Source organism: Oncorhynchus masou, chromosome 27 (genome assembly GCF_036934945.1).
Source record: "Oncorhynchus masou masou isolate Uvic2021 chromosome 27, UVic_Omas_1.1, whole genome shotgun sequence".
Taxonomy (NCBI): domain Eukaryota; kingdom Metazoa; phylum Chordata; class Actinopteri; order Salmoniformes; family Salmonidae; genus Oncorhynchus; species Oncorhynchus masou.
The window spans coordinates 27,142,386-27,155,524 of NC_088238.1; the positions used below are offsets into that span (position 1 = coordinate 27,142,386).

General features: G+C 45.9%; 1 protein-coding gene across 1 annotated transcript in view; it reads left to right on the forward strand.

The window, feature by feature from the left end:
* LOC135515932 (filamin-C-like) overlaps positions 1 to 13,139 on the forward strand; it is a 96,861-nt gene that overhangs the window by 58,744 nt on the left and 24,978 nt on the right. Inside the window, exons 5-21 of the mRNA XM_064939809.1 lie at positions 929 to 1,047; positions 1,196 to 1,273; positions 1,425 to 1,587; positions 1,878 to 2,078; positions 2,567 to 2,689; positions 4,612 to 4,749; positions 4,933 to 5,059; positions 5,362 to 5,498; positions 6,232 to 6,425; positions 6,598 to 6,855; positions 7,357 to 7,480; positions 7,715 to 7,875; positions 7,973 to 8,063; positions 8,285 to 8,454; positions 9,915 to 10,032; positions 10,491 to 10,753; positions 12,191 to 12,788. Of these exons, the coding sequence (XP_064795881.1) occupies positions 929 to 1,047; positions 1,196 to 1,273; positions 1,425 to 1,587; positions 1,878 to 2,078; positions 2,567 to 2,689; positions 4,612 to 4,749; positions 4,933 to 5,059; positions 5,362 to 5,498; positions 6,232 to 6,425; positions 6,598 to 6,855; positions 7,357 to 7,480; positions 7,715 to 7,875; positions 7,973 to 8,063; positions 8,285 to 8,454; positions 9,915 to 10,032; positions 10,491 to 10,753; positions 12,191 to 12,788 (3,063 nt within the window). The remainder of the gene's footprint in view (positions 1 to 928; positions 1,048 to 1,195; positions 1,274 to 1,424; positions 1,588 to 1,877; positions 2,079 to 2,566; positions 2,690 to 4,611; positions 4,750 to 4,932; positions 5,060 to 5,361; positions 5,499 to 6,231; positions 6,426 to 6,597; positions 6,856 to 7,356; positions 7,481 to 7,714; positions 7,876 to 7,972; positions 8,064 to 8,284; positions 8,455 to 9,914; positions 10,033 to 10,490; positions 10,754 to 12,190; positions 12,789 to 13,139) is intronic.

Here is a 13,139-nt window from a genome sequence, read left to right on the forward strand (position 1 = left end):
GGTAATTGGTTGCACCAAATCTTATTTAGGGGCTTCATAGCAAAGGGGGTGAATACAATATGCACGCACCACTTTTCCGTTGTTTATTTTTTCAATTTTTTTGAAACAAGTCATTTTTTTCATTTCACTTCACTAATTTGGACTATGTTGATGCACAATTAAAGGGGAATTACACTCACTTTTAGTTTTCTTGCAGACCTCCCAAAATCTTTTCTTCTAATGTAATTTAACCATATATATGGACTCAGAACATCCAATTTAGTTGTTTCTCTATGAACAATTGTAATTTTGAGAGTGAAAAACTATCTCAAACAAGGAAAAATAAAACTGAGAAAACAATCTGGGGAAATATCACAGATTTGATAGGGCCCCCCTTCCAGTTGTTAAATAACCATTATTTTACCAGGTATATTGACAGAAAACATAGTGCTCTTCTTTCTCTTGTACACTAAGGACCCAGGGTTAGATGGAGGCATGTTGGCTGGGTGGGGTTGGAGGAATGGGATGGGAGGTTGTGGGTGGAGGTTGTGGGTGGAGGCCCACTTGTTTTTCTTTTCTTATCCTGTTTGTACTGAATGTATTATTACTTACTTAAACTCTGTATGTATTTTTCTTCTTTTGAGTGACAGCCTACGGGTATATGTTTTATAAACATAGAATTGGTAACGGAGAATGCACCGCCCCAACAAAAAAATAACAAAACAAATTAAATGTAGGTAAAAAACAGACTTCCTTAACAATCTGCATCTTCTAAAGCCTCAATAGCCCAAAGGCCTTCTGGTTTATTCTGTGTATTAGGTGCAAGAATTATTGTTGAAAAGGAAGGTGTTTTATCCTGTTTACACCTGTCAGCACAGAATAAGTGACAGAGGGCTCTCACATCTAGTTCTGTACTCCTGCTTACTGTCTCCATCCTTTTCCCCGTCAGGTATTGCGCCCAGAGGTAACATGGTGCTGAAGCCGGCTGAGTTCATTGTGGAGACAGTGGAGGCAGGGCTTGGGGAGGTGCTGGTCTATGTGGAGGACCCAGAGGGACACACAGAGGAGGTGGGGCACTCTCACTCACATTAACCCTTAGCTCCTCAATCCCTTACACCTCCATCCTGAAGATGCTGTTCATTTGACCACACAGTTCTTCACATTCAGTTTCTATCTCTCCCCTTTCTCCGGTTCTGGCCCTTTCTTTCTGTTCCAGGCCAGAGTGATCCCCAACAATGACAAGAACAGGACGTACTCTGTCATCTACCTGCCCAAAGTGGAGGGCCTTCACAAGGTAACATACTTACAGTACCCGTATATATATATATATATATATATATATATATATATACTAGAAAATATTTTACATCTCAGTTTATAAACGTCACTAGTATAGGATTTCCTCCAGCTGTCTAACAGGGTTCTATCCATGTTTCTCTCCCCAGGTGAAGGTGCTTTTCGCTGGGCAGGACATAGACAAGAGTCCCTTCGTGGTGAGTGTGTCCAAAGCCATGGGAGACCCCAACAAGGTGCAGGCCAGAGGACCAGGACTGGAATCTGTAGGCAACGTGGCTAACAAGCCTACCTACTTCGACATCTACACAGCAGGTAACACACACATACACATCTGGGGAGGACCATGTTCATGGTATGGAAGTAGATCATCTATCTACCTTTCCTATTGAAATCCCTTAGTTTCGTCAATAGGGTCGTAAGTAAATATAAGGATCTTTTAGAATGATCATTAGCTTTGCAATATTAGCTGGTATTTATTCCTTCAATCATGATGACAAAGTACATGTATGTATTTGTTCTCTCTAATGGCCCCCAGTGTTATGTCTTTTTCTGTCCCCTGAACACACAGAAGAAGGTGTTAGTTCATCTCTTTTTGTCCCCAGGTGCCGGTGCTGGAGACGTGGGTGTAATCATCGTGGACTCCCAGGGCAGAAGAGACACCGTGGAGATCATTCTGGAAAACAAGGGGGACAGTATTTTCCGTTGCACCTATTGCCCTATCCTGGAGGGGTCTCATGTTATCTATGTGACTTTTGCTGGGCAGCAGATACCCAGAAGCCCTTTCACCGTCCACATCTCAGAGGGTAACACACACACACACATGCCAGTGCGCGCGCACACACACACACACACACACACACACACACACACACACACACACACACACACACACACACACACACACACACACACACACACACACACACACACACACACACACAGATTTTGTTGATTGTACTGACTTTTTACATCCACTATGTGACTCCCTCCCTCTTGTTCTAATCTGAGTAATATTGAGTATTAATGTCTAGACTGACCTCACTACTAGACATTTGATCTCCATAACAGACAGTACCATCCTGCCATAACAGACAGGCCACCGGCATGGTATTTTGGGTTCTTCTGAAAATTGTTGAGTGAGGGTTGGTGAACTCTTGGTTTGTGGGAGGACTCTGGATGGGTTCCGAGTGTCAGGGAGGCAGGGTTCTAAGCTGTGGATTCTGGTCGTTCTCCAGAGTGATCCTGTCCTGTTCCTGCGTGTGTGTCATGTCGTTGTTGTTCCTCCATGCAGCTCCACCGAGCTCCCTGCCCCCCGGCTCTCCGGTGCAGATAGTGCCCCAGTCCATACGCACCCCACCCACAGACAAGGCCAAGAGAGTGCCCCCCCCAACACCGCCCAAACCCAGGCGACCAAGTTAGTACAGGCCTGCCCGTGGAGGAGAGACTGGAGCCTGCCTGCGCTAGCCTTGTCCCTCCTAAACTCAAAACTATACCACCAACCCCCTTGACGCACCGCACCAGGGGGTCCCCAGCTTGATGGCATGTGCTGGCGCTTAGCCCTCTGTGGCTTCACCCCCCCCCCCACCCCTTCATCCCAGGCAGCTTCCAAAGAGCGAGAATGAGAGGGAATGAGTGTGTAATTGAAAGAAGAAATGAAAGGATGAGAGAGAGAGAGAGAGAGAGAGAGAGAGAGAGAGAGAGAGAGAGAGAGAGAGAGAGAGAGAGAGAGAGAGAGAGAGAGAGAGAGAGAGAGAGAGAGAGAGAGACAGAGACAGAGACAGAGACAGAGAGAGAATGCAAGAATGAAAGAAATTGAAGAGAGTGAATGGGAGAAAGAAATGCAGTTCCTCCTCATTTTAACAACAGTGGCAGCATTATCCATTCATGTGATTGGCTGGTTTTGGACGGTCACCTTTACAGATGCTCGGCAGGTCTTCGAAACACAGAGGTCACACACTTACAGTACATCACCTGCTTCAAAAATAGAAGTACATTACAATTGGTCTTCCAACATTGTCTTATTGCAATAATATTTGTCTACTGCATATCAAAAAAGTTATCAAATAATCCCACACACGTTCATTTTATCCAGTTTGTAGCCTACTTTGGCTTAATATCCTGTAACACATGTGATTTGATTTCTTCCTTGTGTGACGTTAAATTGACTTCAGAACAGAACTAACGAGTAACAACACCCACGAATTAACAGAAATAGATTTTAACAAAACAACAGCACCCTAATGTAGCATAACACCGTTTTTTAATGATAGATTCCTAATTAACCCAGAAACAAACAATCTTGTTCAAGTCAAACGGAAATCGATTGTTTTAACCTTTGACCTTTGTTTCATTTGACGAGAGCAAAAGTCAGCGTGACCGTCCAGACGTGTGCGAGTCTTACATACCTCATTACACTCTCTGCTCATCATCCTCATCATCACCCCCCCCCCAGACCAAAGCAAACGCTCTGTGTTGTCAGCCATTTACAATTTAATATTTTATGACTAACACTGAACATGCAAATGCTCCTCCATTATTAGCTTCACTTTTACCTGACATTTTCCAAAAGCTTTTTCATAATATAACAGAACAATAACATTGTTTGTCTTCATAACCCATTCTAATAACAGCCTCTCTATAAAGAGGTTTTCCATAAATCTATTTGAGTTTTTATTCAGTTATTTTATTTTCCTTGTTTTTCTTTTGGTCATTTATTAAATTTAGCGGTCTAAAATGATGATGAATTGGGAGAGTTAGCTGGTTATTTCTTCCTAATTTGACAAAAATGCTGTAATGTTTTCTGTGGCCGAGGCATTTTTACAGTCCTATTACAGCACTGGTAATTAGCTAATTGAAATCCTGCAGAGTCATAAGTCAAGATGTTAGCGTAGTTATGCTAGCTATATTTCTTTGGAATGTTTTGCCATCTAACTAGAGTGTAACGTCATTGTATTCAAGCGCATAGAGATTATTCCAGAAACCTTTCAGCGTGTCTTTTTGTTTTCATTCTGCCAATCTTATCCATTCAAGCCAATCCAATCCATTCAAGCCCAGTGTTTTACAGTAACCCATCTTTGTTCTCTGTCTAGCTGTTCTGCAGGTTTATAACTTCTGTTCAATGTCCATCTCTCCTGTTGCTTCTTCCCTGGTAGCCCATGCAGACTGTAGCCCATGCAGACTGTAGCCCATGCCGACTGTAGCCCATGCAGACTGTGCTTCATGCACCACCATTCAACCAACTAACTAACAGCCAACCTCTGCCGCAGCCTGTGTGTGTATGTGTGTGTATCTTGTTATCTTCTTGTCTAACCGAGTTACCCCTCGGTGGTCCCACAGCCAGCAACCCCAACGTGTGCCGGGCCTCAGGAAGAGGTCTCCAGCCTAAGGGGGTGAGGGTGAAAGAGGTGGCCGACTTCAAGGTCTACACCAAGGGAGCCGGCAGCGGAGAGCTCAAGGTCACCGTCAAGGGGCCAAGTGAGTGTGTGCATATGGGTGTAATCTTTCATGTTGTTTATGACTTGTCACCACATTCATTTATTGGTTTCATAAGGGCATAAATACTCTTCATGAAATGTAATGGTTTTCAATGGTCAAGTTGTGTGACTAGCCGTTGACCTCTGAGCTGCTAGGTGTGTGACCTGTTTGTGACTCCCTCAGAGGGACTAGAGGAGCCTGTGAAGGTGTGTGACGCGGGAGAAGGGGTGTATGAGTGTGACTACTACCCCATCATGACTGGCAAATATACCATCACCATCACCTGGGGCGGACAGACCATCCCACGCAGGTGAAACCCTATCCTCCCCCCTATTCTGCTGTGGACACAACCACATGAAAGCTATAAAGGCAGTGGGCTGAACCATTAAGGGATTTCCAGTTGTTGAAATAACTTAAAGGAGCCGAAATGACCTGTAATGAGTCATGTTATAAAGCGTACATTCCTGCATTCCTTGGAGGTTAATGGCTGGGGGGAGGGGGGGTGCAACTGGAAATATCACTGTTGTCCAACATCAATTACGTTATGTAATGTGTCTATGTATGTCTGTGTCTGCATTAACATGTATGTGTGCATGTGTGTATTCCCTGCAGCCCGTTCGAGGTGGTGGTGAGTGAGGACGTGGGGCCCCAGAAGGTGAGGGCGTGGGGGCCGGGCCTGGAGACAGGCATGGTGGGGAAGTCAGCTGACTTTGTGGTGGAGGCCATCGGCACAGAGGTGGGAACTCTGGGTAAGTCTGACAGACGGCTGTTAAGAGAAAGACCCAGGATAACGCTGCAGAATGCTGTTTCATTATTATATTGGCCAGAGGGGATGGACTCTTTTCCACTGAAATTCTGACATGACTGTCAGGCAACTTACACAGATTCCATTTCTCGCACGCACGCACGCACACACACACACACACACACACACACACACACACACACACACACACACACACACACACACACACACACACACACACACACACACACACACACACACACACACACACACACACACACACACACACACACACACACACACACACACACACACACACACACACAGGAGGCTGTCTGTGATTGTGAGCAGTTGGAGGGATTAAAGCCCACATTTTGGGGGTCACTTGTCACGGAAACCAGCACAAGGCCTGCGGGCTTCCTGTACCTGTCACATGATCAGTCTGACCTGCCAGCTGTGGGAAAAGGTCATGACCCCTGATGATTCACCTCATCACAGTTATTTGATGAATTAGGATGAACTTACTCTTATTTCTCTTCTACCTCCATCAGAAGCGACAACAAAACCAACCTGCCAATATCTCTTAGTCTGTTGCCTTCTACTGTATGCCTGTTTGTCTCTTTGCTGCCAGTGTATCGGTGTCTGTGTGCGTTTCTATGTGTGTGTGAGCTTATATCCCCACCCACCTCTATATAATGTGTACCTTTATCTCCCTCCCTGTCCCTGTTCATCCCCAGGTTTCTCCATCGAGGGCCCGTCGCAGGCTAAGATAGAGTGTGATGATAAGGGTGACGGGTCATGTGACGTACGTTACTGGCCCACGGAGCCTGGCGACTACGCTGTTCACGTCATCTGTGACGACGAGGACATCAAGGACAGCCCCTTTATGGCCCACATCCTCCTCACAGCCAATGACGTGTTCCCTGAGAAGGTTAGACCCAACCCCTTCATATTTACCATACCAGCTTGCCAGCTTGTAGAACGAGAATATTAAAGTGACGTAACAGTAAGAGAATGGTAACATACTGTAATAGTAACGTAATAATGACATAAAGGCTACATAAAGATGACATAACAGCATTATGAATGCCCTGTCCTTGCAGGTGAAGAGCTATGGCCCAGGTCTGGAACCGATTGGCTGCATTGTCAACAAACCAGCAGAGTTCACCATTGATACAAGTAGAGCCGGCAGGGGCCAGCTGAAGATATACGCCCAGGATGCAGAGGGCTTCCCCATAGACATCCAGATCACAGAGAACGGAGACAGCACCTTCCTCTGTGTCTACATTCCCACCAAGCCCATCAAACACACCATCATAATCACCTGGGGAGAGGTCAACATCCCCAACAGTCCCTTCAGGGTAAGGCTGACCACCCATCTAACAGACTGTAGACAAATACTTGTTAGGTCAGTGCTTTCCAACCCTGTTCCTGGAGAGCTACCCTCTTGTAGATTTTCATTCCAACCCCAGTGGTAACTAACCTGATTTGGCTTATCAACCAGCTAATTATTATAATCAGGTGCGCTAGATTAGGGGTGGAGTGAAATCCTACAGGACGGTATCTCTCCAGGAACAGGGTTGAAGAGCCCTGTGGTAGATACACATACAGTACATACATACATCACTTACTGCGTTCTATAGCATATTCAGACTCTAGAGTGCATTTGCAAAGATAGTATACAGCTTTTTACAATGTTCTGGTACTAGTAATGTATGTTCATTGCTGTGTGTGTGTGTGTGTGTGTGTGTGTGTGTGTGTGTGTGTGTGTGTGTGTGTGTGTGTGTGTGTGTGTGTGTGTGTGTGTGTGTGTGTGTGTGTGTGTGTGTGTGTGTGTGTGTGCGCGTGTGTGTGTGTGTCAGGTGACCATCGGAGAGGGCAGCCACCCAGATAATGTGAAGGTGTACGGTCCAGGTGTGGAGAAGTCAGGTCTGAAGGCCAACGAGCCCACCTACTTCACTGTGGACTGCAGCGAGGCAGGACAAGGTTAGATGCAACAGAGAAATACAACACATAGAAGGGTCTTCTCTACTCAACGTTGTAGCTGACAGTTTGCAACCTGAATGGGTGTTGTTGAGTGAGTTCTAGCACTGATGAGTATTTTCTTGCCATCTGCCTTCTCAATGTTAAACAATCTTACTTGTTTTTTCCACTCCAATTCTCACCCCCTTCCTGAATTCCCTAATCCTGGACCCCTTCACTCCCATTCCCATTCCTCAGGGGATGTCAGTATTGGGATCAAGTGTGCTCCCGGCGTGGTGGGTCCGGCAGAGGCAGACATCGACTTTGACATCATCAAGAACGACAACGACACGTTCACAGTGAAGTACATGCCCCCCGGCCCCGGACGCTACACCATCATGGTGCTGTTCGCTGACCACGTGAGAGAAAGAGAAACTACACCACCATTTTGAATTGTTAGCTTAATTATTATGAAACCAGACAATAACAATGACCCCACTTTGACCCCTGCCACAGGAAATACCCATCAGCCCTTTCAGAATCAAGGTGGACCCCTCTCATGATGCTAACAAGGTGAGGGCGGAGGGACCCGGACTCAACAAGACAGGTGAGACTTCTAGTAATCATGATAACAAGCCGCCGACCTGACCAATAGATCAAAATCACATACAGTAATGTAAACTATGATGCTATAATGACTATAGAGTGACAAAACAATGGACATCAATGTCCAATTCTGGTGTTTTATTTAATTCTATGCTAATGACTGTTAATCCAACTGGATCAGTTGTATTGATCATGAAAGTCCCTCTGTGTGACGACGTCTAGGTGTGGAGGTAGGTAAGCCCACCCACTTCACCATCTACACCAAGGGAGCGGGCAAGGCCAAGCCTAAAGTGCACTTCACCGGAGCAGCCAAAGGGGACGCTGTCCGAGACTTTGAGATCATTGACAACCATGACTACTCCTACACCGTGCGCTACACTGCAGTGCAACAGGTATGAGTTCACATAAGGCCAAGATTCCTAACAATCTCGTTAAAATCGGTATTGTTTGAAGTGTAAGTTATTTCCTGGCTCCTCTTTTTGGATGATGTGTTTTTTGGGTTAAAATGGGGAGGAAGGCCTTGGTAAGAGGGTGATTGAAATGTTTAGGCTGCAGAAGTCTGTATACATATACTATCGTTCAAGATTTTGGGGTCACTTAGAAATGTCCTTGTTTTTAAAAGAAAAGGTTTTCTAATGATCAATTAGCCTAATAAAATGACACACTTGGATTAGCTAACACAACGTGCCATTGGAACACATGGTTGCTGATAATGGGCCTCTGTTAGCCTTCATTTCTCAGAACAAGAATAGACTGATGAGTTTCAGAAGAAAGTTCTTTGTTTCTGGCCATTTGGAGCCTGTAATCGAACCCACAAATGCTGATGCTCCAGGTACTCATATACATCTATAAGTCTATGCTAGGTAAAGCTCCGCCTTATCTCAGTTCACTGGTCACGATAACAACACCCACCCGTAGCATACATTCCAGCAGATATTTACCTCACCAACTTTAAACATCAACTATCTGAGCAGCGAACCGATCGCTACAGCTGTACATAGTCCATCTGTAAATAGCCCACCCAATCTACCTACCTCGTCCCCATACTGTTTTTATTTTATTTACCTTTCTGCTCTTTTGCACACCAGTATCTCTACTTGCACATGTTCATCTGATCATTTATCACTCCAGTGTTAATCTGCTAAATTGTAACTATTCGCTCCTATGGCCTATCTATTGCCTACCTCCTCATGCCTTATATAGACTTTCTTTTTTTCTACTGTGTCATTGATTTGTTTATTGTGTTATTGGCTTGGTATTATTTACTCCATGTGTAACTCTGTGTTGTTGTATGTGTCGAACTGCTTTGCTTTTTCTTGGCCAGGTCGCAGTTGCAAATGAGAACTTGTTCTCAATTAGCCTACCTGGTTAAATAAAGGTGAAATAAAATAAATAAAAACACTCAACTAGTCTAAAGAAGGTCAGTTTTATTGCTTTTTTAAAATAACCTGGCGATAATAGTCATTTACAATGTTAACAATCTATACACTGTATTTCTGATCAATTTGATGTTATTTTAATGGACAAAAAATGTGCTTTTCTCTCAAAAACAAGGACATTTCAAAGTGATCCCAAACTTTTGAACGGTAGTGTATGTTCAGTTTGTCCATATGTCATACTATAACAACCACATTCATATTCTTCTGTCTCTGACCGTCTTCCATATCTCCCTCTCTCTCTCCCTCTTTCCCCACCATATCTCCCTCTCTGTCTCCTTCTTTCCCCACCATATCTCCCTCTCTGTCTCCTTCTTTCCCCACCATATCTCCCTCTCTCTCTCGCTCTCTCTTTTCCCCCTTTCTCCTTCTCTCCACCTCTCTGACCCCCCCCCCCCCCGCTCTCCATCTCTCAGAGTAACATGTCTATCTCAATCTGCCACGGCGGTGACCCCATTCCCAAGAGCCCCTTCAACATCACTGTGGCGCCGCCCCTTGACCTCAACAAGGTCAAAGTTCAGGGGTTGAACAACAGTGAGTACCCCCCCACACGTACTCTCATTTTACTAAGAAACTGACCAGGAAGTAAACTACTGTTCATCACCTGGAAGAGTTTGACCTCATGTCATCCATTTGTCTTCCCCAGAACACAAAGCCACAGGTAATACGTTGACCTTCTTCTAACAGTAACTTCCTTTAAGAGGTTATATAAAATCACCTGGCCCTCCCTCGTGATATTCAATACTGCCAAGGAATAATTTGGCCGATGCACCAAGGGCAGTATAGTATTTGTTTTGTATGATGGCCTGGCTCCATAGTCATATAGAAAATAATTATGATCCCTTAGGTATCTAATCATTTCAGTCTGTTAAATTAAAATCAATTGTTTTCACTTTGGTGCCAAACAGGAATCTATGCTATAACCCGGCCTGATACCCTGTGTGTGTGTGTGTGTGTGTGTGTGTGTGTGTGTGTGTGTGTGTGACCTACAGAGGTCGACGTTGGGAAGGATCAGGAGTTCACAGTGAGCACGCACGGCGTCGGTGGCCAGGGCAAGATGGATGTGAAGATCACCTCGCCCTCTCGTCGGCCAATCCCCTGCAAGCTGGAGTCTGACACGGCCAACGAAGTGCACACTGTAAAGTACATTCCCCCTGAGGAGGGCCCCTACAAAGTGGACATCAGCTATGATGGGAACCCTGTGCCTGGGAGCCCCTTCACCGTGGAGGGGGTGATGCCCCCTGACCCCTCAAAGGTAGGATACACCTGAGATGAACACACACACACACACACACACACACACACACACACACACACTGTGTACTGTGCAGTAAGCACTGTAGAATACATAGTGCAGCTGAGATTACATCACCAAAAGATTGAGTGGATAAAGCTAGTGTGTTTTACACTTTGAGCTATGCTGGAAGGAATGTTCAGACATTTCACAACTCTGTGTGCTGCTCTATAGAGCGATGGGTCCGGTCTGCATGGGGTTAGACGGTAAGGAAGACCTGGCCTTGGTCCAGTCTGCATGTACTGTATCAGACTCTTTAGGGCCCGTAGGGTCACTGTCCTGGTGGTCCCATGGAGAGCTATAGGGAGGAACGTCCATTAGTACATGACTTAAGGAAGCTTCCTGTCTGATGACACACATCATTGCATTCCGTTTCCATTTAACAACTGTCTGTGAGGGTCTAACTCAAAACCCAGTGTGTCCCATCTTAGTAGTGAGTATCTCCCCCCTCTCTCTGTCCCTTTTTTCCATCTCCCGTTCTCTCTCTTTGCCCCACTTCCCGTCTCCTTCTCTATCCCTGTGTTCTTGTCCCATCCATCCTCTTTCCCAGTTAGTCTTTGGTATAGTAACGTCTTCCCTTGGCACAGTTTCTCCATACTGTACTATTTCCCCCCTGACTCTCCCCTGGTCCCCTGGTCCGACAGAGTCAGACAGACAGGTCCAGGAGCAGTAGAAGTGTAATACAGTGATAATGAAACATATTCATCACTCTGAACACCTGGGGAATGTTTACTTTGTCCAAGACTCATCCAGAGAGTAGCAATCATTAACCAACGCCAGGAGGTGTGTGTGTGTGTGTGTGTGTGCGTGTGTGCGTGCGAGAGCGAGAGCGAGAAAGAGAGAGCGAGTACATTGTGTGTGTGTGTGTGTGTGTGTGTGTGAAAGAGACAGCGAGAGATAGTACGTGTGTGAGTGAGTTTTTACGTTTAGTCGCAGTTAGATGAGTCAGGCGGTGAGGTCACTTCTGTCCCATGTGGGACTAAGGCGTTGGACCACAACACACCTGACCCCCTTCACCAGATGTTCCCCAATACGTCATCCTCCCTCACCCTCCCCACCGCCAAACAGGAAGAGCTATATGTCAGTCACTGGACTGCGCCATCACTCTCGGAAGGCATTACTGGGAGGGTTTTAGAATGCGCCGGTCATGCAGAGAAAGAACTGAAATAGTTATTGTAGTCATAGACACAACATGTTTTATGTTGGTCAGATGCAGCCATCTTTCAAGCATTTGGCAGATGAGACTCCTGTAAACTTCTTCACTTTTGATCACTTCACTGAAATTCCTCAAGCGCTTAATATTGCGTGCTTCATTTTATTTGTAACATAGCGCACCCATTTCGATCTAATCACCCCCTCTGAGCTGTCTAATGGTTTCTCCCCCCTGCTGTCTCTCAGGTGCGTGCCTATGGCCCAGGCCTCCAGGGGGGCATGGTGGGCAAGGCGGCCCCCTTCGCAATTGACACCAAGGGTGCAGGCACCGGCGGGCTGGGCCTGACCGTGGAGGGGCCATGCGAGGCCAAGATCGAGTGCCAGGACAACGGCGACGGGTCCTGCTCTGTCTCCTACCTGCCCACAGAGCCCGGCGAATACGCCATCAACATCCTGTTTGCCGAGCAGCACATCCCCGGCTCCCCCTTCAAGGCCATGGTACAGTCCGTGTTTGACCCCAGTAAGGTCACGGCCAGTGGGCCAGGCCTGGAGAGAGGCAAGGTCAACGAGGCAGGGTCGTTTGTAGTGGACTGCTCCAAGGCTGGGGAGGCCGAGCTGACCATTGAGATTATTTCCGATTCGGGGTCGAAGGCGGAGGTGCATGTTCAGAACAACAGTGATGGGACCTATTCTATCACGTACATCCCACAGTTCCATGGCATGTATACTATCACCATTAAATATGGGGGCCACGCCGTGCCCAAGTTCCCCGCCCGTGTGCAGGTGGACCCAGCCGTGGATACCAGCGGGGTGAAGGTGTACGGACCAGGAGTGGAACCCAGAGGTAAGAACATTCACAAATGTAGATAATTGTCGATGACGGACAATAGGCTTTTCACTTTGATTGTTTTTCACCAAATCAGAATTCAGGCTTCATTGCACTTATTTGATACAGAATTCAAACCGGATTTCCACTGAATAGCTTCTGTGTGATTCAAACAAGGTTTAGGACTTTTAAAGACAGTCTGTAGTTTATATAAGATGCAGTATGTAGCCTACTCTTAACAGAACATAGAAGAGATACTTTCAGAGAGAAAAAGAGTCATATGAATGAAGAAGTTAATTCTTACGGTGCCAAATACAATATAAGTAACTGTCATGTAAAGGTTGTAGCTTAAATCAGAGGCTACCACAT